The following is a 25,672-nucleotide window of genomic DNA, read 5'->3' on the forward strand; positions in this document are numbered from 1 at the left end:
TTTGCTTTCGGCGCATCTGCCGGCATCGTGTCGGAGCCCCGCGAAGGTTTGTGTCTGTCGCACCGTCCGGTTGCCAACGTGCGGCTGCTCGGTATGTCTTGACCGGTATGTCATCGCAAAAAGATCAGGTCTTCTCGGTCGATCCGTGAGGAATCCCGCTCGAATGGCCGCGGGCTTCTCTCCGCGAGAAAATACTTTCTGATCGAAGCCTCCTTGCTATTCCTTTCAGCCATCAATCCAAACGCCTGCAGGGCGACAGGCAGAGGCCTTCAGCCGAAGGGCGTGAGAGTCGAGGAGGTCGCCGACTTCAAAGTTTTCACCAAGGGCGCCGGCAGCGGAACGCTCAACGTCTCGGTCAAAGGACCCTGTGAGTCGGACAGCCTCGCCGTCTCGGCTTCTTCCCTTTCCCGCTCGGAGAGAACGCGCGCGCCGACGTCAAACCTTGTTTGGCCGAGAATCCATATGGCGTCTTTTCTCTCCCAGCCGGAGCGCAGGAGCAAGCGAAGGTGCGAGACGCCGCCAACGGCGTTTACGACTGCGAGTATTACCCCCTCAAGCCGGGTAAATACACGGTGGTCATCACCTGGGGAGGCCAGCCCGTCCCGCGCAGGTCAGAGCCGACCGCGTCGCAAACAACGCGAGTCGGACCGTCTCGTGGACGCGCTTGTATGGTTCGCGTCCGCAGCCCCTTCGAAGTGGAGGTGGGAGCCGAGGCGGGTTTCCAGAAGGTGAGGGCCTGGGGTCCTGGCCTGAGGACGGGCGCGGTGGGAAAATCGGCCGACTTTGTGGTGGAGGCCATCGGCGTGGATGTCGGCACGCTCGGTAAGTCAAAACGGCCATCTCGACGACGTTTGCGGGGAAGATCAAATATCCCACCGCCGCCGCCGGCAAAACCTGCGATCGCTCGGCGGCGCAAAGGATGAACGGCAATTAAGCGCCGCGCCAATCTGCCGTCTGTTTTTGCCAAGGCTTCTCCATCGAAGGCCCCTCCCAGGCGAAGATCGAATGCGACGACAAGGGCGACGGCTCCTGCGACGTCCGCTACTGGCCGACCGAACCCGGCGACTACGCCGTCCATGTCATTTGTGACGACGAGGACATCAAGGACAGCCCCTTCATGGCTCACATCCTGCCCGCCGCTAATGACGCCTTCCCCGAGAAGGTCGCCGCTCGCGCCTAACCCACACGTGACGACACGCGCGCGGGGCGCTGACGTCAACAAATACGTTGAAATGTTCAGGTGAAGGCCTTCGGACCGGGCCTGCAGCCGACCGGCGTTACGGTGAACAAAGCAACCGAATTCACGATCGATGCCCGCGCGGCCGGGAAGGGTCCGCTCACCGTCTACGCCCAGGTAGGGGGAAGCCTCGTTTTCCTCTCAGATTCACGGCGGAACCTCGGAGGGAGACGACGAGTCTTTTGGAGATTTTGCTGCTGCATACCGTTTGTGAGCACGAGCCCCGGCTTGACGCGCTTTTGCGTCTACTCAGGATGCCGAAGGCTGCGCCATCAACATCAAAATCAGCGACAAGGGCGACGGCACATATCTGTGCACGTACACTCCGACCAAGCCCATCAAACACACCATCATCATTGCCTGGAGCGGCGTAAACGTTCCCGACAGCCCCTTCAGGGTAAGAATTCGCTTTCGGAATTCACCGGTCAAGACCCGGTCACGATATCTGGAAACCGACGGTGTACGTCCGGGCGACGCAAAGCGATCGACCGCCGCGCCGCTGACCTAAACATTTGGCCTCATCCGACCTTGATTGCCGGTATATGAGAAAATAGGACCCGTCTATTGCATAACATTTAGGGAACAGAAATCCAACCTCACATTGCACCTGAATGAAATAAATACAAAATAAGAAGTAAGCCTCACACAACTATTCAAGGTCACTTCAGCACATCCACAATCCATTTTTTACATTCACGCTGCCGGAGGGCAGTCCGGAACGGGCCGCTTGTGGATGATCGAGGATTTTGGAAATAGATCATCCGATAGCGTTTTTTTCCGTCTGATGTGGGACGGCTATCCGTGCGGGCTTGGGACAGCCCTATTTTTTGCCGCCTGAAAGTATGAGCGGAAATGCTCACCGGGCGCCCTTTGGCCGCTCAAGTACAGCGTGATGTTGATCAGGTGCTGGTCGGAGAGGGTTGCCATCCCGACAAGGTCAAGGTCTACGGGCCCGGGGTGGAGAAGACGGGCCTCAAGGCCAACGAGCCGACATACTTCACCGTGGACTGCGGCGAGGCCGGTCAAGGTGAGCACGCGGGAGGAACCGCGACATGGCTGGGGGCGGGGGGGGGTGTTCATCGGCAAAGAAGTGGCTTTGATTGATGGCCTCTGATTCGGAGCGTCCCGGCTGAACTCTGGCCACCGCTGCGCCCCGTTAGGCGACATCAGCATCGGAATCAAGTGCGCCCCGGGGGTGGTCGGCCCTGCCGAGGCGGACGTCGACTTTGACATCATCAAGAATGACAACGACACCTTTACCGTCAAGTACACTCCCCCGGCAGCGGGGCGCTACACCATCATGGTGCTCTTTGCCGACCAGGTAGGGCGATCGGACGTCTCGTGGCGCGTCACTATTTCCCCCCCCCTCTTCCCCGCCCCCCCCTTTCATCTGCTCATCGTTTACCTTGTCAGGAAATTCCCATCAGTCCATTCAAAGTCAAAGTTGAGCCCTCTCACGATGCTGGCAAGGTGAGAGCGGAGGGCCCCGGACTCAACAAGACAGGTTTGTGCAGTCGAGGGAAGTAACCACGTTTGCCACTGGAGTTGAGTCGATTTTTTTCCAGGGATTTGGACTTGACTTGCGCATTTCTCCTGTGAAAACGGATCTCGCTACTTCTTCCTCCTCCTTCCGATTCCACGGCAGGCTGTTTTTTTTTTGTTTTTTTTTCATCAAAATGAGATTTGACACAAATCTGATGGGCAGATATTTCGCACTTTGTCAGAAGTGACGGTTGCTTTTTCTTTTTTCTTCAAAAAAAGAAAAAGTCAGAGCCATGTAAAACGCGGTTTCAAAAGTGTGAAAAATCAAGCCGTCGTCTCCGCTTTGAACGCTGCCAAAATGGTGATCTTCAGATTGGTACCACGGTATCATGAGCTTGGAAACCAAGCCACGAATTTCCTTTGCGCAGGAAGAGTTTTATCACTTGGACGATTCCCTTTTTGTTGTCTTCTTCTCAATTCTCAAGTACGTAGTCGCGCGCCTACCAAGTGAAAGGCAGCGCGGCTTGAACTGAAAAAAGCAAACAACCTCAAGCACGTGCATTTGATCGCAGGGGTGGAGGTGGGCATGCCAACCCACTTCACCATCTACACAAAGGGGGCGGGCAAAGCCAAGCCGGAGGTGCGCTTCGCAGCCTCGGGCCCGGGAGAGGCGGTCCGTGACTTTGAGATCATCGACAACCATGATTACTCCTACACGGTCAAATACAGCGCTCTTCAACAGGTACGCTCGCGCTTCCGAGTCCGTTTGCGTCGGACGAGTCAAGCGTCATGTCTTCCTCTTTGGCGTGTCCAGGGCAAGATGGCGATCACGGTGACCTACGGTGGCGACCCCATCCCCAAGAGCCCCGTCCACATCACCGTGGCCCCACAGCTGGATATCGCAAAAGTCAAAGTGGAGGGATTAGACACCAGTAAGCGCACCCCGCGATCGGCCAAATTGTTTGATCGGCAAATGAACGGGGAAACGGTTCATCTAACCCTGGCCCGAGACTGCTTTTTATTTTTTTAACCCCCCCCCCCATCAAGGAAACCAATGTGGCGACCACTGCACGTGGTGGGCCGGCACCCTGGCGCCCCTTATTGACCACTGGTTGAATTACTGCCAAACTTAGCCTTTTTCATTTGACCGTTTGTCTCAAGCGATCACTTCCTGGGTGAAAGCCGTCCGCTCCTTGTACGATCGTCTGTCCGTCGGTGGGGGCGCGCCGTCCGAAATGCCGTTTCAAAGCGGCTCTCGAAATAGGCTTTTCATTCAAGTGGCGGCGTTCACCTTGTTTTTGTTCCAGAAGTGGAAGTGGGCAGGGACCAGGAGTTCACAGTGAACGCCAAGGGTGCCGGCGGGCAGGGCAACGTCGGCGTGAAGATGACCTCGCCCACCGGCCGACCGATCCCGTGCAAGCTGGAGTCGGACAAAGCCAAAGGCCTTCATGGCGTGAAGTACATCCCGCCCGAGGAGGGGCAGTACAAGGTGGACGTCAGCTACGACGGAAACCCCGTCATGGGAAGCCCCTTCGGGGTGGAAGCCGTCATGCCCGCCGATCCCTCCAAGGTAAATGGACGCTCTTGAACAATTCCCGTTCCTTGCAGAGGTGAAAGAAAACCCATCGCAGAGAAGCGGACCCACGCTCGTTGCGGGGCGCCAGTGAAAATCCCCAAATAATTGACAAGAGAAAATGGAGGCCAGCGTGAAATAAGGCAAGGGAAATAAATGATCCGAGAACTAGCACGGATGTTACGGCCACGACGCGCTGCCGAGCAATTCGACACGCGCGGAGCAGCAACGCATACAAAAACAACAACTTTCTGCCTCTTCTCGCCGTCAAGAAGAGCTCAGTGCCGCGTCGTGGCACAGCCCCGCGCAACACTGAAGACGCGCAGTCCCGAGTCGGACTCGCCTGCGGAGCCGCCGTCTGGCGGGGGCCTCATCGCGCGTCCAGATAACTCACGTCGGACCCGACTTTGTTTTGTGTCTCAGGTCCGAGCGTTCGGCCCCGGTCTTCAGGGCGGCGTCGCGGGTAAACCGGCCCCGTTCACCATCGACACCAAAGGCGCGGGTGCCGGTGGGCTGGGCCTCACGGTGGAGGGGCCCTGCGAGGCCAAAATCGAGTGCCAAGACAACGGCGACGGCACGTGCTCGGTGGCGTACCTGCCCACCGAGGCCGGCGAGTACGCCATCAACATCCTGTTCGCCGAGCGCCACGTCCCGGGCTCTCCCTTCAAGGCGGCCGTGCGGCCGGCCTTCGACCCCAGCAAGGTCACGGCCAGCGGTCCCGGTCTGGAGAGGGCCAAGGCGGGGGAGACGGCCACCTTCGCCGTGGACTGCACGCGGGCCGGCGACGCCGAGCTCACCATCGAGATCGTATCCGAGACGGGGGCCGAGGCCGAGGTGCGCATCCTGAAAACGGCCGAGGGGACCTTCTCCGTCACCTACGTCCCGCCCTTCCACGGCGCGCACACCATCACCATCAAGTACGGAGGACACGCCATCCCCCACTTCCCCAAGGTTCTGCAGGTGGAGCCCTCCGTGGACACCAGCGGGGTGCGCGTCTACGGGCCGGGAGTGGAGCCGAGAGGTGAAACGCTCGTTTGTTTGAAGGCCGCGGGACCTTGACTCGCGGGCTTTCCCGTTTGCAAAATCCCCCTGACCGCCAACGCGTCCGCGAGCGCCGAGCCATTGGCCGGCCGCTAGCCAAAACCGTTCCGGGGGTTTGCGGGCACGCCTCTTGCCCGCAAATCGTCCGGGGTGGGCTCCGGCTCACCCCGCGGTGCCTGAGGCGCGACGCAAAGCCGAAAGAACGAGCCCGCGTGATTCACCGGAGTTGCTTTTGCCGGGAAACCGCCCATCCTGCGAAATGTCGCGATTAGCCGCGCCGAAAAGGGAGCGAGTACGAGCGGCCCGGGATATCGCACGTCCGTGTCGGAAGATGAATGGCCAGAGGGCTTCCGCGGTGAGCCCCAAATCACCCGGAGGTCGGCTTTGTTCCCAGGCGTCCTGCGAGAAGTCACCACGCACTTCATCGTGGACGCCCGGGCTCTCAACAAGGTCGGAGGCAATCACGTGAAGGCTCGCATCGTCAGCCCTTCGGGCACCGCCGCGGACGGCTACGCCACGGACAAGGGCGACGGCACCTACAGAGTGGAGTACACGCCCTTTGAGGACGGTAGGGACCGAGAGCGGGCGGGGCTTTGATTCGACCTCAAAAGATGACCTATCCGAGAAGCGGGCCGTTTCCCTCACGCGCCGCATCGCAGCAAACGGCTCGCAACGCTTTGGCACGTCACGCAGAATCGGCATGATGGAGAACCCCCATAATCGCCGCATTCGCTCGATAGAAGCGCCCCTTCATTTGAATCCCATCACGTTTACGACGGGTGGACCCCGGAAGGAGGCGCGGGCCTGGCCCGTGACAACCGCGCTCAAAAAGAACGCGAGCCGGGTGAAATAAGAAGACAAACAGGTGTCGGTACGGCGCAAAGTCAGCCCGAGCGATTTGGGGAGGATATAAATACGCAATGACGCGAGGGCCGGAGAGCCGGCCGGCAGCCGGGCGGGCTCCGATGTATTAATAGTCTGCTCCGGAACGCAAGCTCTTAACCAGGCGGCGCGCGCACCCGCCGTACAGTAGGAGCGTGACGAGGGCTAGAAATGTCTTCCACACCCGACGCAGAGATGACACGGCATCAGACGAGCAAAACTGGACTCCGTTGAAAAAAACATGTTTTCATTTTCTTTCCGCGCGCTCTGTGGCACTTTTCCAATTCATCGTCGAAACGATGTTTGAAGCAGAATCATGGGCTGGCTTTCTTGAACAGGCACGCATCTGATCGAGGTACTCTACGACGACGCGCCCGTACCCGAGAGTCCCTTCAGGGTGTCGGTGGCGGAGGGTTGCGATCCCACCCGGGTCAGGGCCTACGGACCCGGCCTGGAAGGGGGCATCACCAACAAGCCCAACTGTTTCACCGTGGAGACCAGGTATGGACAAAATCAGGTCTCGGTCCACCGCGCCTCCGTATTCGAGGGATGATTCACGCGGCTCTTTGCGCAAAGGGGTGCCGGCACCGGAGGTTTGGGCCTGACCATCGAGGGCGCGTCCGAGGCCAAAATCTCCTGCAAAGACAACAAAGACGGAAGCTGCAGCGTGGAATACGTCCCCTTCACGCCCGGCGACTACGACGTCAACATCAACTACGGCGGTCACCCCATCCCCGGGAGTCCCTTCAAGGTTCCCGTCAAAGACCCCGTGGATGCCGGCAAGGTCAAGTGCTCCGGTCCGGGCCTGGGCTCCGGAGTGAGAGCGCACATCCCTCAAACCTTCGCGGTGGACTGCACTCGGGCCGGCCAGGCCGCTCTGGATGTCAAACTCTTCGGGCCGACGGGTAACCGATGCGACGCTTCTTATTATGATTTTTGGGCTTCGCGATGATGTCCGGTCCGTCGAGTAAGACTTTTTTTTTTCCCACTTGAAGGTACCATGGAGCCCGTGGGTGTCAAAAACAACGGCAACGGTACACACACGGTCCACTACACTCCGGCGCAGGACGGACCGTACACCGTGGCGGTCAAGTATGCCGACCAGCAAGTCCCACATAGGTACGTCGCCACCGAGGCGGATGCTTTCGAGCGCGTTCAGACTCGCGGACGGGGCCGAGCATCAAGCGCAAAATAACACCGGGCCGCTTCTCCGCTCCGGACAGTCCCTTCAAGGTGATGTCTCAGCCCGGGCACGACGCCAGCAAGGTGCGAGCCAGCGGCCCGGGCCTGGACAGCAAAGGCGTGTCGGCCAGCCTCCCCGTGGAGTTCACCATCGACGCCCGCGACGCCGGCGAGGGCCTGCTCACCGTGCAGATTCTGGTCAGTCGGCCCGCTCCCTTTCGCCTTTGCCGCTTCGGCTCCGGCACGTGACCCGCCCCCTCCTCGCGGCAGGACCCGGAGGGCAAGCCGAAGAACGCCAGCATCCAGGACAACAGGGACGGCACCTACACGGTGTCCTACGTCCCCGACTCCATCGGCCCGTACACCATCACCATCAAATACGGAGGGGATGAGATCCCGTACTCCCCCTACAGGATTCAGTCCAATCCCACGGGAGATGCCAGCAAGTGTCGCCTCACAGGTAACGGCGGAACTGACAATCGTTGATACTCCTCGCACTGCGCAAAAGGCATATTTGTCGAACCGCTCACCGTCAAAGAGAGCGAGCCGTCCCGGGCGCTTTGATCTTCGAAAATAAAAGACAGCACGTGGAGGGCGACCGCATCCATTTGCCAAAATATACCAATTTGACCCAGTTTGGACAGAGGAGGTTTCTAGCCTGGCGCGCGATATCCTGAGGGGTACGTTGGACTCTCTTCTTTCAGCAGAAAAAAGAAAATCTTTTTCCATTCTTCAGCAATCGGCATGTCAAAATGGCTACGTTTCATGAAAATAGTGATTCCTGGGCAAAACAAACGGACAAAAAGAGCTTTTTTTTGTAAAAGCATGCATTTCAAGCATGTGAGGCACCACCGCCAACTACTGGTCACTTTTTACATGATTTACAATGCAAACGGCTTATTCTCATTCACAGATTGCATCAGACCCTCCTCCTCTCTATGACGCAAAAAAAAAAAGGACTTGGACGTACAAGTACGTCCTTGGTAGGCGGGGTCTAATTTTAAAAAGACGTACAAGGAATGAAAGAGTTAACATGCACGTTGCTTTCAAGGACTCCTTGGCACCTGTGCTCAGTGTTGCACCGTTGAAGTTAACCATCCAGGTGCCACCTACAAGAAAGAGACGTTGTCCCCAAAACAGAACTTTGTCTTCACGCTAACATCTCATGCAAAATGCCATCGACAGAAATGAGCATCATCGTTCCACACCCGGAACAGCAACACATACAAGGAATCTACTGTGTTCTTCCTGCTCTGTGGGAAGAGTACAGTCGCTTAGTGGGGGGGTGGGGGGGGGGGGGTTCTCTGCCTCTTCTTCTTGCTGCATGTACAAGTACATCCAGTGGAGCTCGGCGGTACCACACCGAAGTCGCGCAACTCCAAATTGGGACTAGCCCGATCCCTTCAAAAAAAGCCAACCCCCCCCCCCCCCCCCCCCCCCCCACCACCACGAAACTCAAAATCAACCGCGATCGAGATCTGATAGTTTTGTTCTATTCCTTTTAAAAAATGAGCTTTTTACTTTGCAGTGTCGATCGGAGGACACGGCGTATGTAAGTCACCTATTTTATTTGTACCGCGCTACGGCTGGAAAGCCTTCCCGAACGAACGCTCACCCGCATCTTTTTGTTGCCCCCCGACAGCGGGCCTTCAGAAGCTGCAGACCTCGGAGGACACGGTGATCACGGTGGACGCCAAGGCCGCCGGCAAGGGCAAGGTCACGTGCAAGGTGTTGACCCCGCAAGGGATGGAGCTGGACATGGACGTGGTGGAGAACCGCGACGGGACCTTCGACATTTACTACACGGCCCCCGAGCCCGGCAAATACGTCATCACCATTCGCTTTGGGGGCCAGAACATCCCCAAGAGCCCTTTCCATGTGCTGGTGGGTCCACCGAAGCTATTGGGCACCATTCACGCAACCGACTCATTTACTCTTTTGACGACGCAACCCGTCGACGTTCGCAAACGTGAGATCCGACCGGCGGCGCGCATCGTGACTTGAAATATAGCGCCGCGCTGACGGGTTTATTGCGACCTAGAACGCTTAAACGACCAGAGTCTTCGATTCAGCTCGCTAGCGAGGAGAACAGACAATGCTTTGTAATATTAGGAGAGTAAATATGGCAAAAGCCACCAGGAGCCCAAATAAGTTGAAGCAAAACAAATCCCGTGACGCTTCCTTGTTGTCCGACAGGCGTCAAATGAGCCGGTCGCCCCCCGCGACACAGTGGATCCTCTCTTCAGACCCGTCAACTTCCTGGTGCCTTTCATGCCGCAGCAAGGGGAAATCTCAGGTGCCGGCGCCGAGACCAGCAAAGCGCCCGCCTCCGCCCCCGCCCCCGCCCCCGCCCGCTGACCAAAACCTATCGCTCTCCTTGTCAGGTGAGGTCCGAATGCCCTCCGGCAAGACGGCCAGGCCGCATATCACGGATAACAAAGACGGCACCATCACCATCAAGTACCAACCCACCGAGAGAGGCCTGCACGAGATGGACATCAAATATGACGGCAACCACATTCCAGGTCGGGCAACGATCGCCTCGCCGATGCCCTTTTACAAACTTCTGTCGTTTGGACTCGCAACCGATCAAAACCGGTTTGCGTCCAACGCCGAGGATAACTCGAGATGATGTTAGCACTTTGCAAAGCGCTTTCTCAACTCGAGCGTGTTTCGAGAGCATTTCAACAAAAGTCCAATTCCAAATTCCAAACAGCCACCGCCGCGCAACCCGCTGCTGTGCACGGGGCAAAAATAATTCACACAACACACTGTCAAGCGATAAATGAATAACATAGACGGCCGAAAGCACAAAAACAGTCAAACTGAAAATGGCGTCAAAAGCCGAAGACTGAAAATGAGTTTGAAGACGAGTTTGAAGGATGGGCCGCCGGGGGGAGCGGGAGCGGCGGCCATGTTTAATATTTCCTGCTACTATGCGTCAATGAGATACGAGTTTGTCACCTCGGGCGAGAGACATCGTCGGCATTCCAGAGCGACTTTTCACTTCCCAAATGTGAACACGATCCCTTTGCTCGCCACAGGAAGCCCTCTGCAGTTCTTCGTGGACGCCGTGAACAGCGGAGTGGTGGCGGCCTACGGTCCCGGCCTGAGTTACGGCATGGTCAACAAAGCCGCCACCTTCACTGTGGTCACCAAGAATGCGGGACAAGGTACAAGACAAAAAAAAAAAAGTCACGGCCACTCCTGCCGTGAATTCTGAAATCCGATTGGTCTAAATAAGCGGTCCCGACGCTCATCCAGTTGCATCTACTCCCGATTTTCCCGTGTCAGGTGGCCTCTCCTTGGCCGTGGAGGGCCCGTCCAAGGCGGAGATCACCTGCAAGGACAACAAAGACGGCACCTGCACCGTGTCCTACCTTCCCACGGCGCCCGGAGACTACAACATCATTGTCAAGTTTGACAACAAGCACATTCCCGGCAGCCCCTTTGTCGCCAAGATCACCGGTGAGGAAGCGCAACTCAACGACGGGGCCTCGAGGCGAGCGGCGCGCGCACAAACACGCCACCTTTGTCCGGCGCAGGGGACGACACCATCACCAGGACGTCCCAGCTGAACGTGGGCACGGCCGCCGACGTGTCGCTCAAGATCGCCGAAACGGACCTGAGCTCTCTCAGCGCCAGCATCAGAGCGCCTTCGGGCAACGAGGAGCCCTGCCTGCTCAAGAGGCTGCCCAACAGACATCTCGGTGAGAAAGCCTTCCCGTCTGGCCCGCGCCGGGCGCCCTTCATCGCAGGGACGTGCGCTCAGGGGAGGCGGGTGAGGCAGAGCCTTACATTGCGCAATCATCACAAACTGGGTCGATACATGCAACTGGCTCGCGCCGCTCGCCGTATAATGTTTAGCCAATTGAAGAAGCGACCCTTTGTGCTTTACATATTTGTAAATGTGACACTAAAGGAGTCGGCGCCTCACCAACCATGCACCTCACCGCACGCCACTGCTTCATCGGCCATGGTTCCGTTTCAAGTCGCCGTCGTCCTCGAGTCTGTCCGTGGCTTTGCCCGACTCGTTGTTGTTTACAATTGTACAAAACAACCCCAAGTGTTTCGGTGCCCCCAACCCCCCGCTTATCGTCTCCCAGGTATCTCATTTACCCCGAAAGAGGTGGGCGAGCACGAAGTAAGCGTGAGGAAGAACGGCGCGCACGTGGCCAACAGCCCTTTCAAGATCATGGTCGGCCAGTCGGAGATCGGCGAGGCCAGCCGGGTCAAGGCTTTCGGCAAAGGCCTCGTGGAGGCGCGCACCTTTGAGATGGCCGAATTCTTTGTGGACACCAGGAACGCCGGTACGCGCCGCCCAAAACGCCGACCGCCGGCGAGAACCGCCAAAAACGACCAATTGCTTGTTTGGTCCCGTCAGGTTACGGCGGGCTCGCGCTGTCCATCGAGGGTCCCAGCAAAGTGGACATCAACTGTGAAGACATGGAGGACGGGACGTGCAGGGTGACCTACTGTCCCACGGAGCCCGGAAATTACACCGTTAACATCAAGTTTGCCGAAAAGCACATCCCGGGTACGGAATTGACGGCGAATGGCCTGGCACTCCAAACTTGAAGCGGACAAATGAGATCTAGACGATGCTACTGTTTTCATAACTCGGCACTATGTGGGAAGGGTGAACTCCTCTGAAGCAAGATCTGTTCCAGCGCGTTGTTTTGCACTTTTTCCTTTGCTCCAGGAAGTCCGTTCACAGTGAAGGTGACCGGCGAGGGCAGGATGAAGGAGAGCATCACCAGAAAGAGGCAGGCGTCCTCTATTGCTTCGGTGGGAAGCACCTGCGGACTCAACCTGAAGATTCCAGGTCAGCGCGCACGCCCATCACGCCAAATGGGTCAGGTCCTTTCACCGCGGGACGCTTTGGAAGCTTTTCGGATTCTGGACTTGACAAGCCCACCTCCGCGTCTTAGGACACCCAACGGCTTTCGCACCCTCAGACTACAAAGTCCAAGTCCGAAGGACATTTTACCAAGCAAGCGCATGATGCAACAACAACAAATTGCACCGTGGTGGGAAAAAAAAATAATAATAAATGCCCAAAGCGTCCGGTTGTAGTCCCCTAAATGGCGGCCCTGCAAAATGCACAGTCTTTGTCAAATCTCAGTCAAAGACAAAGCGGGGACTACAAACTGGAGAACTGGTCCCGAGGGTCTTTTCCAAATCTTCTCAAAGTCTTCCGATGGAGCATGAACCAAAGAGGAATAGGAAGAAGGACACATCGAGCGCAGCGTCTCGTGTGGTTTTTGTGCAGAGCGGAGTGTCCGCAACCTTTTCTGACCACCGTCCCCTCCGCTCGTAGGCAACTGGTTCCAGATGGTGTCGGCCCAGGAGAGGCTAACCCGGACGTTCACCCGCAGCAGCCACACTTACACGCGCACCGAGCGCACCGAGATCAGCAAAACCCGCGGCGGCGAGACCAAGCGCGAAGTGCGGGTGGAGGAAAGCACCCAGGTGGGCGGAGGAGCGAGCCCCTTCAGAGACGTCTTTGGAGACTTCCTGGGCCGGGAGAGCCTCGGCGGCTTCGCCGGGATCGCGGCCAGACCCGAAGGTGCGTGCGGGGGTCCCCCCCCAAACGGAGAATCGGTGTCCGGGAAGAACGGCGTACGCGTCGACGGTAGCGCGGATGAAAAAGCAGCCCCGGATTCCGGCTAAGCGGGTCGGGTGGACTCGTTGACGAGGACCCGACCGAGAAAGACGGCGCGCCCGGCGTCTAACCCGTCGCGTTGTCGCACCTCAGCGGCCGAGCTGGGCTCCCAGGCCATGACGGCCCAGGTGACCAGCCCCGGGGGGAAGACGGCGGACGCCGACATCGTGGACGGAGGAAACAGCACCTACAGCGTGCGCTTCATCCCCCAGGAGATGGGACCGCACACCGTCAACGTCAAGTACCGAGGCCAGCACGTCCCCGGGAGCCCCTTCCAGTTTACTGTGGGGCCCATGGGCGAGGGCGGGCCGCACAAGGTCCGCGCGGGAGGTCCCGGCCTGGAGAGAGGCGTGGCCGCGGCGCCTTGTAAGTACATTTAAGCTCGTCTACGGTGAAAGCGCCTTCCTCGTAGCCGCCGCGTCGCGGACCCGCTCGCGGGAGGCGAAAAGCCGCCAGATCGACGGACGGTGGGGGTTTTTTTTCTCGCTTTTCTTATGAAATCATCATCATGAGCGCTTGCGCTCACGCTCTCGCTGCCAAGACACGAAGAATCACAGTAGAGTGTTTTTACTTTTCACCTTATTCTTTTTTTTTTAAATCACCGAACCAGAAATTTTGGTCTCACAAAAGTTGGCCAGCTAACATGCTAACATGTGAATCGCAACCGGAGTTAGCTAGCGGCCAAATCTGAATTTCAGTCTTTTTAACAGAGAATTAAACCTTGCACCCAAACGACGAGCCAAACGGCGTCATTCTGCCTCATGAAAATGCGCTCGCGCAACGCTTCGTAAGGGGAAGGCGACGGTAATGGCTTCAGTCATGCCAAAGCTTCAAACAAACAGCGGCGCAGCAACACACATAAACATTGTTGCTTGTTTTTTTTTTTTTAAATTCTCTCTCTTTTTCTCTCTTTGCAGCTGAATTTAGCATCTGGACCAGAGAGGCCGGCGCCGGGGGACTGTCGATTGCGGTGGAGGGGCCCAGCAAGGCGGAAATCTCCTTCGAGGACAGAAAGGACGGCTCCTGCGGCGTCTCCTACATCGTGAAAGAACCCGGTCCGTCGGTCGCGGGGCGCCTAGTTGTCCTTGTTTTCATTTCCACCCAAGCGTGTCCCTCCGCCGCCGTTTCGGCCGTCATGTCCCGTCCCCGTCCCCGTCCCCGCCAACCCCCGCTCCATTTTGCGTGGCGCTGAAAACTAATAAGCCATCTGTTCCCCCAGGTGACTACGAGGTGTCCATTAAGTTCAACAACGAGCACATCCCCGACAGCCCGTTCATCGTTCCCATCGCAACGCTGTCAGACGAAGCCCGCAGGCTCACGTTCACAAGCCTGCAGGTGAGAGCCAAAGGCGTCGAGCCGGAGAACGGCGCCGCGAGCCGCTTCTCGTGTCCTTGGCGCGCTCGCGAAGCACGGAGCGGGCCGCGCGACGCCAGGAAGCTGGCCGCCGCTAAAGGTCGGGATTAACTGTCCCTCGCTCGGCGCTATGCGCGGACCGTCGGCTGGTCAAGGGCGACGACGCAAACCGGGGTCAGCCCAGCGCGTTTCATTTGCGATCGCAACCCCGGGCCGAGGACACCCGCTGCGCAGCGCGCGGTCCGAGAGAAGAAAAAGAAGGCGGAGCCATACTTTCCGCTTCTTTTGTGGAGAACTGGCGGGCAGAACATTTTGATCCGAGACGCTGCCGCCATACGGACTTTAACCGTGCGTCGTCATTTAGAGCGAGGGCGGTTCGGAGAAGAGATCAAATAGCCGTCATTCGCGAAGGAGTCGATGACATCGCGCTCCGCGTTTTGTGATGCGACTTTTGCAATGATTCCGATGATCCTAAAAAGAAAAAAACGGAGGAACGTTTGAGAATCGGCCACTTCCACGTCCGAGCGGGACTCGAAACGTCGGGCAAACCCGCGGGGCGGCCGCAAACGCACTCACCTCTGACCTTTCCCGCCCGGCGCGCCCGAATGCTCCATCTATTCTCGTCCGTCACATATTCGCCGTCCCCCTTTTCTTTTTTTAGGAGAAGGATTTGAAGGTGAACCAAGAAGCCTCGTTCCTGGTGCAGCGCAACGGCACCCGCGGCGTGGTGGACGCCAAAGTGCACACCCCCTCCGGCTGCTCCGAGGAGTGTTATGTCACCGAGCTGGATGGCGGTAAGCCCCTTTTCCCGACATCTACAGACAAGCCGCAACGAAAGCGAGGTATCGATTGTTTTTCTTGTCCCTCCATGTTGAGGTTTACCGTCAGAGTGACAGAAGTCGAATTCCACGGAATATGTTCAGCTAAAGCGCGCGCGGCGTCCGTTAGCCCGGCGCTAAGAGCAAAGTTGAACCGCCGCTGAAACGAGCACGGCTCCGACCGCCAAATAAATCTCACGCCGGCACCGCCCGCGTGAATGTGCGCAACATCGCATTTCAAAGGGTCCGCACCCTCGAGCTATGCGCCGCGCGGGAAACACCCCGTTTGGCCTTGCTTGTACGCCGTGTCCAAAGGCAACCAAAAAAGCCCCTCCAAAGCCTCAGCAGCCATTTGACATTGGGAGTGCCTCCGTTCTTTCGCGATAACCGTGAACGCAGAAGCGGTTTCGGGCAATCAACAGAATCCATCCGGATCCCGTTGAGGGAGCCAAAAGCGGGCGAGGCGCAGACCGGCATCCTCCCACGCGGTCGCAGTCGCCGAGTGGGAAGCGCACCCCCCCCCCCGCAAATGAACCACCACACCGGCGCGAGCGGTAAACAACCCCACGGCGGTATTTCTGACGCCGGCGCTTCTTTCAGACAAGACGGCCGTGCGCTTCATCCCCCGCGAGAACGGCGTTCACTCCATCGACGTCAAGTTCAACGGCTGCCACATTCCCGGCAGCCCCTTCAACGTGCGGGTGGGAGACCCCGGACTGGTCGGAGATCCGGGCATGGTGGCGGCGCACGGCCCCGGCCTGCTGGGCGGCAACACAGGTGGGCGCAAACGCCGCCGAGCGCCGCGCGGCCGCGCCCTCCCGGCCCTGACGGTCTCGGCGGCTCTCTCGCCGTAGGCGCGCCCGCCGACTTTGTGGTCAACACGTGCAACGCCGGCCCGGGGACGCTGTCGGTGAACATCGACGGCCCGTCCAAGGTCAAGATGGACTGCCGCGAGTGTCCCGAAGGCTACAAAGTCACCTACGTCCCCATGGCGCCCGGCAACTACCTCATCGCCATCAAGTACGGCGGCCCGCAGCACATCGTGGGAAGCCCCTTCAAAGCCAAAGTCACGGGTGAGCGCTCGCCGCCGTTCCGCCATCACCGGAGCGCTTCCGCCGCTCGTCTTTCCGTATTTTGAGTCGGATCGAAAGGAAAAAAAAAAGATCACCCACGAGTAGCCGCGCTGACCTTTTGACGACCCCGCCGCCGTCCGTCCGGCAGGCGCCCGCCTGTCAGGCGGCCACAGCCTCCACGAGACCTCGTCGGTGCTGGTGGAAACGGTGACCAAATCGTCCCAATTCGGCGCGTCGGCTTCGGCCGCCTCGTCCAAGCTGACCTCGGACGCCGGCAAGGTGGTCTGCCGCGGGATGGGCCTGAGCAAGGCCGCCGTGGGACAGAAAAACAATTTCACGGTTGACTGCGGCAAAGCAGGTGAGGCGCTCGCCCACGCCGCCTCCTCACAAGTCAGCGCTTTGGCTTGCCTCGTTTGCTCCGAGTGTGCGTGTGCGCGTGCGCGTTGTTCATTTGGCCAAAGCGGCCGTCTGCTCCAGATGGAAGTTTATTGCGCGCATTCTTAGCGAAGCGCACGCACGCAGGCCGCCGCCCTGCGAGGCGGCAGATGCTCCAACTCGTCCTTCGCCAACACCCCCGGCAAATTTGCTCTCGTCGGCGCCTGTCCTTCGGCATCCTTTTCCTCCGCCTGCTTTGCACCTCCACCGGTTTCTCGCCGCGCTCCCTTTTGTTGACGGACGTTCAATGCGCCGATCCCGTGAGAGGTCACAAGCGAGCCGGCCGCTCGCCCGGCCGACTTTCGGAGAGGGAGTAGCGGAATCGGCGAGATCGCTCTTGCCGACGGGCCCGAGATACACGCATCTTCCTCGGTTGATTTGGTCCAGACGAGATTCGAACGTTGCGGTTCATCAACGTCACAGGCGGCCGTTTTTTGGAGGCCCCTTTTTGAGGCGGCGCAACGCAAGATATTCGGACAACAGAATGTCTTCCGTAAGGTGGCGTGCGGGGAAATTCTTGCTTCCCCGGTTCCGCGTCGCCGCCGTTCGGCTTTTGTTTTGACATTGAAATGGACCCGAGCTGACTTTTCTGTCATCCGCGGCTGCACCGGTCAAAGCTTTTTGCAATGGATTCGCGTCACGATCATCCCGCTGAGACACATCTGCTCAAAAAGGAACAAAACGTGCATGTTCGGATGCCCCTCGCTCCTTTGGGATGTCCGGCTTCACGTCGTGCTCCGTATGATCCGTGAGTGGCCGCGTCTGGCTTTCAAAGGCGGAGCGCGGGTGTCGGCCACTCGGTTGTCGGTTTCTTTTGTTCGTGGTTGTTTGAAAAAGCGACGGCGGCGGCGGCGGCGCGCGTTGAATAAGCCCACGATGCCGAAGTCGGAGATCTTTGCGTTGCGTTTTGCAGTCGACGCATCCCGCGGGGAAGTTTGAACGATTCCCCCACTTTGGACACGAGCCGCCATTGACGCACTTTTTCCTTTGCGCGAAGACGTTTCTGCCCAAACATTAGCTTGGGTCGTGTGTAAAAAAAAAAAAAATTGATTGAGAAAATCCCCAGGAAACTTTGAGGCTTCGCCGTTTAGGTCGTTATTCGAGTTGTCCAATGAATTGCAGCCCACCTGTTGTCATTTGCAGTTTGTGGGGAAACGCCGCAGAAAATCTCCTTCCGCGGACTCGAAAGCTAACGCGGACCGTCTCGGCCCTTGGCGCTTTTTTTGTGCGCAGGCAGCAACATGCTGATGGTGGGCGTGCACGGACCTCACGCTCCGTGCGAGGAGGTGTACGTGAAGCACGTGGGCAACAAACTCTACAACGTCACCTACACCGTCAAGGACAAGGGTAGCTATACCGTCATCGTCAAATGGGGAGACGACAACGTTCCCGGCAGCCCCTACAAAGTGGCCGTGCTCTAAAAATCCAAGCGGCCCGGCAAATCTCTTGATTGGCGACGACCACCCTGACCGACCCCCCCCCCCCCCCCCCCCCCCCCCCCCACCGCATCACTTTGGGCGCCTCCGCTTTGGACTGATCACCACTGACTGTACTAAAGCTCACGGCGGTTTCGTGTGTGTGTGTGTGTGTGTGTGCGTGTGCGTGCGTGCGTGTGCCAAAATGCGTGTGAAATCCCGGGCGCTGCATTTCCCAATAAGCGTAGCAACGGCAAGGCAACAAAGTGTGCTTTCGGATTGGGAGTGACGTTGTGTTGTGCAAGCGTCACCTGTGAACGGTTTTTTTTTTGTTATCTTAACCTATTTTTGCAGACCTAATAAAGATTTCAACGACAAATCGGACCAGATTCCAAACGTATTTGATCGCAAAGCGGCGTGTTCACTCACCTTGGGTGGAAGGTTTTGGTGCTGATGAAGTGATGCCAATTAGGCCCCCCCCCCCCCCCAAAAAAAAGACAACAGTTGGGAGCAGGGGTGTCACGTTGCGAGGTGGTGGTGGTGGTGGACCCCAAAAAGCAGGTAAGAGAGAGCGGCGGCTTGTACTTGAGCAGTTGGATTGATCAAATACAGAGAAAACTCAATCCGAAAAAAAGTTCCGAGAACCCAAAGTAGCAAACGAAAACCTAACAGCAAGCGAAACATGACGAAACAAACACGACGGGACAAACAAACAAACAAACAATGAGCCGACGCCAAGCGGTCGTGCCGGGAGTCCTTTGAAAGCAATAACGAGCAACAGGTGTGCAGCTGCGGGGGAGAGCCCGACAGCGCCACCTGGTGGTCACAAACCAATTTGCCGACATCCTTCTCCCGCGCGCCGCCGCCCGGCTCAATTCGAGGCCCGACAGAACTCTGGTGAGGGCTTCGGATTGCACGCGTGACGTGAAGCTATTTTCGCGGGCCGATTCCAAGATCGGATCCGTTTGCTCATGTAACATGCATTTGTGCATTTGTGCCGACTCGCAGCTCAGTTCCGCTCAGTGTTTTGAACTCCCGCGCAGATATATGAGCGGCCCGTCGTCTTTCCCCTTGGGCCACAAACGGGAGCCCTTTCCAGAAGCTTTGACCAGCCCCCCCCCCCCCCACGTATTCCAACGGGAGCGTGACACCTTCTCATCCACATGCGGTACTTGTCTCGAGGCGATCACAAGATGGCAGCACAGTCAAGCTGTCCTCCCATCTCCGTGGCCGCTCCAAACCTCGACGGTGCGAGAGCCTGCGCGGCGTCAAGAAAAGGGAGGAGTCACCTTCTATTGTGCGCATAATTCATCCTGTCGCCGGCGTCACGGCACCGCAGGTCCTTTCCGTTGTCGCGTCCTCGAGGGGGGGGGGGGAGCACAAATAGACGGCAGAGAGGAAGGGAAGCGCAGCCGTGAGCACTTACGGTCGACCTCCGACGGCCCATTTCCAGGCGCGGAAAGGCGCTCGTATTGTCACGCTTGATCAATGTCGGGCGTTTGCGTTTTTGGGGTGTCTCGTCCCCTCCTTCATTTGAATGCGCGGCGCCACGTGAGGAGCGGACGTGACGTCAAGTCGCTGACCGGCTCTTCCTTGCGCCGGCCGCTTGCAAATGACTCAAATGCCAGATTGCTTCGCTTGCCTATGGATGTAAATCGATTCTTTTATCACCCAACCCCCACCCCGCGCCCTCGCCGCTTATAAGTCACGGTCGTAAAAAAAGAAAAAGCGTTGGCGCCGCTCTCGTCCCGATCCACCGGCGAGACATCCCGGGACCCGTCCGGCCGGTCGGATGGCTCTCAACGCGGCATCCGGACGTGACCGTTTCTTGATTTATTCATTCATTTGAAATAGAAAGGACGTAGCCCGCGCCGCGTCGCAGCGGCGCTTTATTCATGAGGCGCCTGTCTGACGCAGCGCGAGCAAAGCGGGCGTCCTCAGTATGGACTCTGGGAATTTGCCAGAATGACTCCGCTTGGTCAGAATCGGAGCAAGAAAAGGTCACGGGCGCAAGCGTGGCCGCGCCGCGCGCGCTTGTCGGCATGCCGCCTCGACAGAGAGGTTCCGCAAGCTGTTGGAAGCTTCAAGCCCCTTTGCGTCACCTCCGCCATCATTTTCATAAAAATCACTCTGTTATATGGGTGAGGGAGGAAGGGGAGGGGCTTAGATAGATAGCTAGATATCCATCGAGGAGACAAACGGCAATATTCCAAGATCAGGTTGCGTCTCTCAGATGGGATGGACAATTTGGGACGGTCAGAATACCGACGTGCGGAAAGGACGTAACTGTGGCACCCGGGCCCATCCTTCACCTTGCGCGGAGAAGAGGGAGAGAGAGGAGCCTATAATTAGCTGCTTCCACTCGGGGGGCGGGGGCGTAGATGAGCAGCGGCCAAGCCGGCTAAATGAGGCCCACGTCGGGCTGGCCTCGACCGTCCCGCGGGCCGATCCTCGGGCGTCGGGGGGGGGGGGGGGGGGGGTAATGAGAGGCAAAGAGAGAGACGGAGAAAGGTCGTTTCGAGACGGAAGAATGTGTGGAAGCAGAAGATCAAGACCTAGAAATGAAGTCACGACCGCTCCCCCGTTGCGAGGCGAACGCGGTTTCACCTTTGGAGCGATCGCGCGTGTTGGGTGAAAGCCTTCTTCATGAGAAGGGATGAGAGCGTTGTTAATCAAGAGGCGCGATGTTTCCAAGTCACGCACGCGTCACCTCATTAACATTCATCTTGCTTTGGCATGTACGTCGAGAGCACGTTAGCGCCACGCCGGCCTGCCCGGGACCTTCATCAAGCGTGCCGTCTCGTGTGTGTGTGTGTGTGTGTGTGTTTGCTGCGGGCTTCGCACGAGGGCGTCCCGCGACGTGTCGCCAATGTGAAATATGCATTAGATATGGCGCGCGCGTATGCGGGCTTCCATACCGGGCGGCCGGGAAGATAACGAGAGAAACCGGAGGGCGCGTTTGGCGAGCGGCGGGACTTTGAGCCTTCGACTCTCGGATGTCATTTGACGAGCGCTTCGGCAAGCGGCACTTGTCCTTTTCGGGGTTTGGCGTTGAAAAGGAATCAGAGCGACTCGAGTCTCGTGACACAGGAAAACACTCTCCAAACATGTCGCGCCATTTTCCTGACCAAAACCTTTCCCGCCGGTGGTGTCGGGACAAGCCGGAAAAGAACAGCTGAACTTGATTTGGGGTTCGTGGCATCCGTCCAACGGGACTTTGAATCCGATCGCTGAATCCTGAAGACGGGCGCGCAAACTTCTGCGAGCAGATTATCTCAGGTGTTTATTTGTAGTTTCCCTCAGAAACTTGTCCACAGGACGGGGATCATCCTCAAAATGGATTCGCGGCATCAGAGGCCTCATTAGCGCCACCCGATGACCCGACGAAGCGAGCGGCTTACGATGATGCCGTTAGTCCCGGCGTGACGCTTGAGCTAAATTCCTCAAATGCCGCCCTCCGCCCCCAAAAATCCCACTCAATCGGCTTCATCCAAATTGGTTGAGAAAGCCCGCGGAATAAGCAATGGCGGCTTGTCGCCTGGCCTGCGGGTGCGAGAAGGAAGAAAAAACCCCCCCCAAAGAAGACAAGACAGCGAGAACGCGATGGAGCACACGTGTCAGCATGGAGGCCCTGTGTGTGTGTGTGTGTGTTGATGAAATGATGGATTTATAACTGCGGGGGGTGTTGGGGGGGGGGGGTTGTGACATTGTTGTTTGTTGTCATCCCGTCCCAGCTGCGGCTCATTAACCGCTGTCGTTTTAATCCTCTTAGTCAAATCCCGTCATTTTGTCCGTCCGCAATAAGTTTGTCGGCTCGCCGCTTTTGCTCATCCTCGTCGCAAAAGCGTGATTCCCGACCGCTGCGCACAGCCATCGGAAACATTTCGTATGGGCCAGTAAACTGTCAAAGCAACACGCGTGTGAAGAGGAGCCATTTGTGGACCTATTGGAAATTGACCCCATTTGGACATGAGTTTGGGCCCGATGCCAGCGGAATGCAAAATAGCTCATCTGGATAAGCGAGCGCTCGTGAATGCTCACAAAATGAAGCTCCCCCCTCACTTCGCCGCAGTTCCTTGGCACCAGATGCCGCAAAATGCTGCCGGAGCCTTACATCAACCTCACACACGGATTGAGCCGGCCCACAAAATGAAATGGGGGGGAAAAATGGACAATGCAAAGCCGAGACTTTCAAATAAGTGTCGGAATAACAAATTTGACGCGACTGCTCCAGTGCACGTCAATGAAGAACTTCAAGCGCAGTGCAGCAACAATCCTCCCTCGGCAAACACACACACAGTGAAACACTGGTGGCGTGTCAGGCGAACGCGACGTGTTTGGCATGTGTGAGGATTCCGACTTGTTTACGTTGGTGGCCCGGAGGCTTCCTCAGTAGGCCTTGGCCATTTGTCATTTCCACTGCGGTGTTCATCAAACGGGAGTGGAATAGAAAGCGCGGCCCTCCAGGGCGCACCTCGCCGAGAGGCCAGAACGAAAAGCCTTCAGAATAACAAGGCGGCGGCGGCGGCGGCGGCGGCTGTGGCCACGTCAAGCTAGCACGCAATGCGACGGCCTAACATTTGCACTCTTGGAAACAACGTCAAAGATTTTTTTTTCTTTCCCCTAATTAGAGCTTTGATTGGATGGTCACAGGCCATAAAGCAGACATCAAAGCGCTTCAATCCGGTCGCAGGTATACGCTTCCATTTTGCAGCCTGCAGGCAGCGGGCAAGACGCCTTCTGCATTCTCCCGCCTCACGTCCTCTCCTTCATCTCTTCTCTTCCATCGGTGGAGCTCTTCTTCTTTTTCTTCTCCTCCCGGGAGGGTGAAAAGGAAACGAAGAAAGAGAAGGTGGGACTCGAAGGTATGGAAAGTAGCGCCCGCGGCTAAAGCTCCGAGGCTCGGTGTACTCGCCGCATTCTGAATAGGAAGCGACTTTGTGAAGGTCAGCGCAGACACTTGCCGGGTCCTCAAGGTCCCGAAAGCTCACAGCGCCTTGCCATGCCTTGATCGTGTTTGGAAACGTTTGAAGTGAACAATGAGCCGTTTTTAGACGAAAAAAAACACCATGTGTAGTCAAGCGTTTTCCGACGAAAAAAACGACCATGTATAGTAAGGCGTTTTTGGTCGAAATGTTTAGCCGAAAAAAAACGACCATGTATAGTAAGTTTTTAGCTGAAAAAAACGACCATGTATAGTAAGGCGTTTTTAGACGAAATATTTAGCCGAAAAAAACGACCGTGTATAGGAAGGCCTTTTTGGACGAAAAAAACGACCATGTATAGTAAGGCATTTTTCGACGAAATGTTTAGCCGAAAAAAACAACCATGTATAGTAAGTTTTTGGACGAAAAAAACGACCATGATTAATAAAAAAACACAACTCCACTGCTGTATGTGGTGCTTTGGCTCAGTGGTAGAGTGATGGAGAGCCACATTGTTGCAACAACGTCTACTCTTTAACCACCATATACAACTTATTTGAGGAAAAACACAAAACAACCCAAAAGTTCATTGTGGTGGGTTAGCTCAGTGGTAGAAAGCTGAAGTCCCAAATCCAGTGGTTGGGTGTTCAATTCCCAGTGTTTGCAACAATCTCACATCTCTTTAACCACCATTTGCAGCTTTATTGAAGAAAACACAAAACAAACAAGAAGTTGTGTGGTGGTGTGGCTCAGGGGTAGAGAAACCATGTCCCAAACTAGCGGTTGGGTGTTCAATCCCCACAGGTTGCAACCATATCCCTTCTTTCTTTGACCAACATGATAAGTCGTTTTTTTGCATCGTAAGGCGCTTTTCGCCGAAAAAAACGGCCATGTATCGTAAGGCCTTTTTGGACGAAAAAAACGACCATAAATAGTCAGCCATTTTTGGATGAAATTTTTAGCCGAAAAAAACCGACCATGTAGTAAGGCGTTTTTAGCCCAAAAAAATGACCATGCATAGTAAGGCGTTTTTAGCCGAAAAAAAACGACCATGTATAGTAAGGCGTTTTTAGCCCAAAAAAATGACCATGCATAGTAAGGCGTTTTTAGCCGAAAAAAAACGACCATGTATAGTAAGGCGTTTTTAGCCCAAAAAAATGACCATGGCCTTTTTGGACGAAAAAAACGACCATGTATAGTAAGGCATTTTTGGACGAAATGTTTAGCCGAAAAAAACCGACCATGTATAGTAAGGCGTTTTTTAGACGAAATTTTTAGCCGAAAAAAACGACCATGTATAGGAAGGCCTTTTTGGATGAAAAAAACGACCATGTATAGTAAGGCGTTTTTAGCCGAAAAAAAACCCGACCAAGTATAGTAAGGCGTTTTTAACCCAAAAAAACGACTATCTATAGTAAGGCGTTTTTGGCCCGAAAAAAACGACATGGTATAGTAAGGCGTTCTTAGTTCGAAAAAAAAGACCATGTATAGTAAGGCGTTCTTAGCTCGAAAAAAAGACCATGTATAGTAAGGCGTTTTTAGCCCGAAAAAAACGACATAGTATAGTAAGGCGTTTTTGGCCCGAAAAAAACGACATAGTATAGTAAGGCGTTTTTGGCCCGAAAAAAACGACATAGTATAGTAAGGCGTTTTTGGCCCGAAAAAAACGACATAGTATAGTAAGGCGTTTTTGGCCCAAAAAAAACGACATAGTATAGTAAGGCGTTTTTGGCCCGAAAAAAACGACATAGTATAGTAAGGCGTTTTTGGCCCGAAAAAAACGACATAGTATAGTAAGGCGTTTTTGGCCCGAAAAAAACGACATAGTATAGTAAGGCGTTTTTAGCCCGAAAAAAACGACATAGTATAGTAAGGCGTTCTTAGTTCGAAAAAAAAGACCATGTATAGTAAGGCGTTCTCAGCTCGAAAAAAAAGACCATGTATAGTAAGGCGTTTTTAGCCCGAAAAAAACGACATAGTATAGTAAGGCGTTTTTAGCCCGAAAAAAACGACATAGTATAGTAAGGCGTTTTTGGCCCGAAAAAAACGACATAGTATAGTAAGGCGTTTTTGGCCCGAAAAAAACCCGACATAGTATAGTAAGGCGTTTTTGGCCCGAAAAAAACGACATAGTATAGTAAGGCGTTTTTGGCCCGAAAAAAACGACATAGTATAGTAAGGCGTTTTTGGCCCGAAAAAAACGACATAGTATAGTAAGGCGTTTTTGGCCCGAAAAAAAACGACATAGTATAGTAAGGCGTTTTTGGCCCGTAAAAAAACGACATAGTATAGTAAGGCGTTTTTAGCCCAAAAAAAATGACATAGTATAGTAAGGCGTTCTTAGTTCGAAAAAAAAGACCATGTATAGTAAGGCGGTTTTAGCCCGAAAAAAACGACATAGTATAGTAAGGCGTTTTTAGCCCGAAAAAAACGATATAGTATAGTAAGGCGTTTTTAGCCCGAAAAAAACGACATAGTATAGTAAGGCGTTTTTGCCCCCAAAAAAACGACATAGTATAATAAGGCGTTTTCGGCCCGAAAAAAACGACATAGTATAGTAAGGCGTTTTTAGCCCGAAAAAAACGACATAG

The 25,672-nt window shown here is 55.8% G+C and overlaps 1 protein-coding gene across 2 annotated transcripts in view; it reads left to right on the forward strand.

Moving 5' to 3' along the window:
* LOC147207063 (filamin-C-like) overlaps nt 1-18,535 on the forward strand; it is a 29,277-nt gene extending 10,742 nt beyond the window's left edge. For both annotated transcript variants that reach the window (XM_086110229.1, XM_086110230.1), the window contains 38 exons: nt 230-367; nt 484-610; nt 686-822; nt 969-1,162; nt 1,241-1,354; nt 1,491-1,634; nt 2,141-2,264; nt 2,398-2,558; nt 2,651-2,741; nt 3,292-3,461; nt 3,534-3,651; nt 4,027-4,289; nt 4,716-5,313; nt 5,728-5,901; nt 6,554-6,716; nt 6,792-7,120; nt 7,211-7,334; nt 7,439-7,595; nt 7,668-7,857; nt 8,926-8,949; nt 9,040-9,281; nt 9,594-9,693; nt 9,782-9,922; nt 10,442-10,570; nt 10,692-10,865; nt 10,943-11,107; nt 11,504-11,707; nt 11,782-11,934; nt 12,100-12,222; nt 12,718-12,966; nt 13,156-13,428; nt 13,980-14,117; nt 14,282-14,397; nt 15,077-15,209; nt 15,834-16,010; nt 16,088-16,306; nt 16,455-16,664; nt 17,975-18,535. In XM_086110229.1, the coding sequence (XP_085966355.1) occupies nt 230-367; nt 484-610; nt 686-822; nt 969-1,162; nt 1,241-1,354; nt 1,491-1,634; nt 2,141-2,264; nt 2,398-2,558; nt 2,651-2,741; nt 3,292-3,461; nt 3,534-3,651; nt 4,027-4,289; nt 4,716-5,313; nt 5,728-5,901; nt 6,554-6,716; nt 6,792-7,120; nt 7,211-7,334; nt 7,439-7,595; nt 7,668-7,857; nt 8,926-8,949; nt 9,040-9,281; nt 9,594-9,693; nt 9,782-9,922; nt 10,442-10,570; nt 10,692-10,865; nt 10,943-11,107; nt 11,504-11,707; nt 11,782-11,934; nt 12,100-12,222; nt 12,718-12,966; nt 13,156-13,428; nt 13,980-14,117; nt 14,282-14,397; nt 15,077-15,209; nt 15,834-16,010; nt 16,088-16,306; nt 16,455-16,664; nt 17,975-18,162 (6,674 nt within the window). In that variant the 3' untranslated portion in view covers nt 18,163-18,535. The remainder of the gene's footprint in view (nt 1-229; nt 368-483; nt 611-685; nt 823-968; nt 1,163-1,240; nt 1,355-1,490; nt 1,635-2,140; nt 2,265-2,397; nt 2,559-2,650; nt 2,742-3,291; nt 3,462-3,533; nt 3,652-4,026; nt 4,290-4,715; nt 5,314-5,727; nt 5,902-6,553; nt 6,717-6,791; nt 7,121-7,210; nt 7,335-7,438; nt 7,596-7,667; nt 7,858-8,925; nt 8,950-9,039; nt 9,282-9,593; nt 9,694-9,781; nt 9,923-10,441; nt 10,571-10,691; nt 10,866-10,942; nt 11,108-11,503; nt 11,708-11,781; nt 11,935-12,099; nt 12,223-12,717; nt 12,967-13,155; nt 13,429-13,979; nt 14,118-14,281; nt 14,398-15,076; nt 15,210-15,833; nt 16,011-16,087; nt 16,307-16,454; nt 16,665-17,974) is intronic.
* The last annotated feature ends 7,137 nt before the right edge of the window (nt 18,536-25,672 follow it).

Source organism: Hippocampus guttulatus, chromosome 4 (genome assembly GCF_054856545.1).
Source record: "Hippocampus guttulatus isolate MCC_2025c chromosome 4, RoL_Hgut_1.0, whole genome shotgun sequence".
Taxonomy (NCBI): Eukaryota; Metazoa; Chordata; class Actinopteri; order Syngnathiformes; family Syngnathidae; genus Hippocampus; species Hippocampus guttulatus.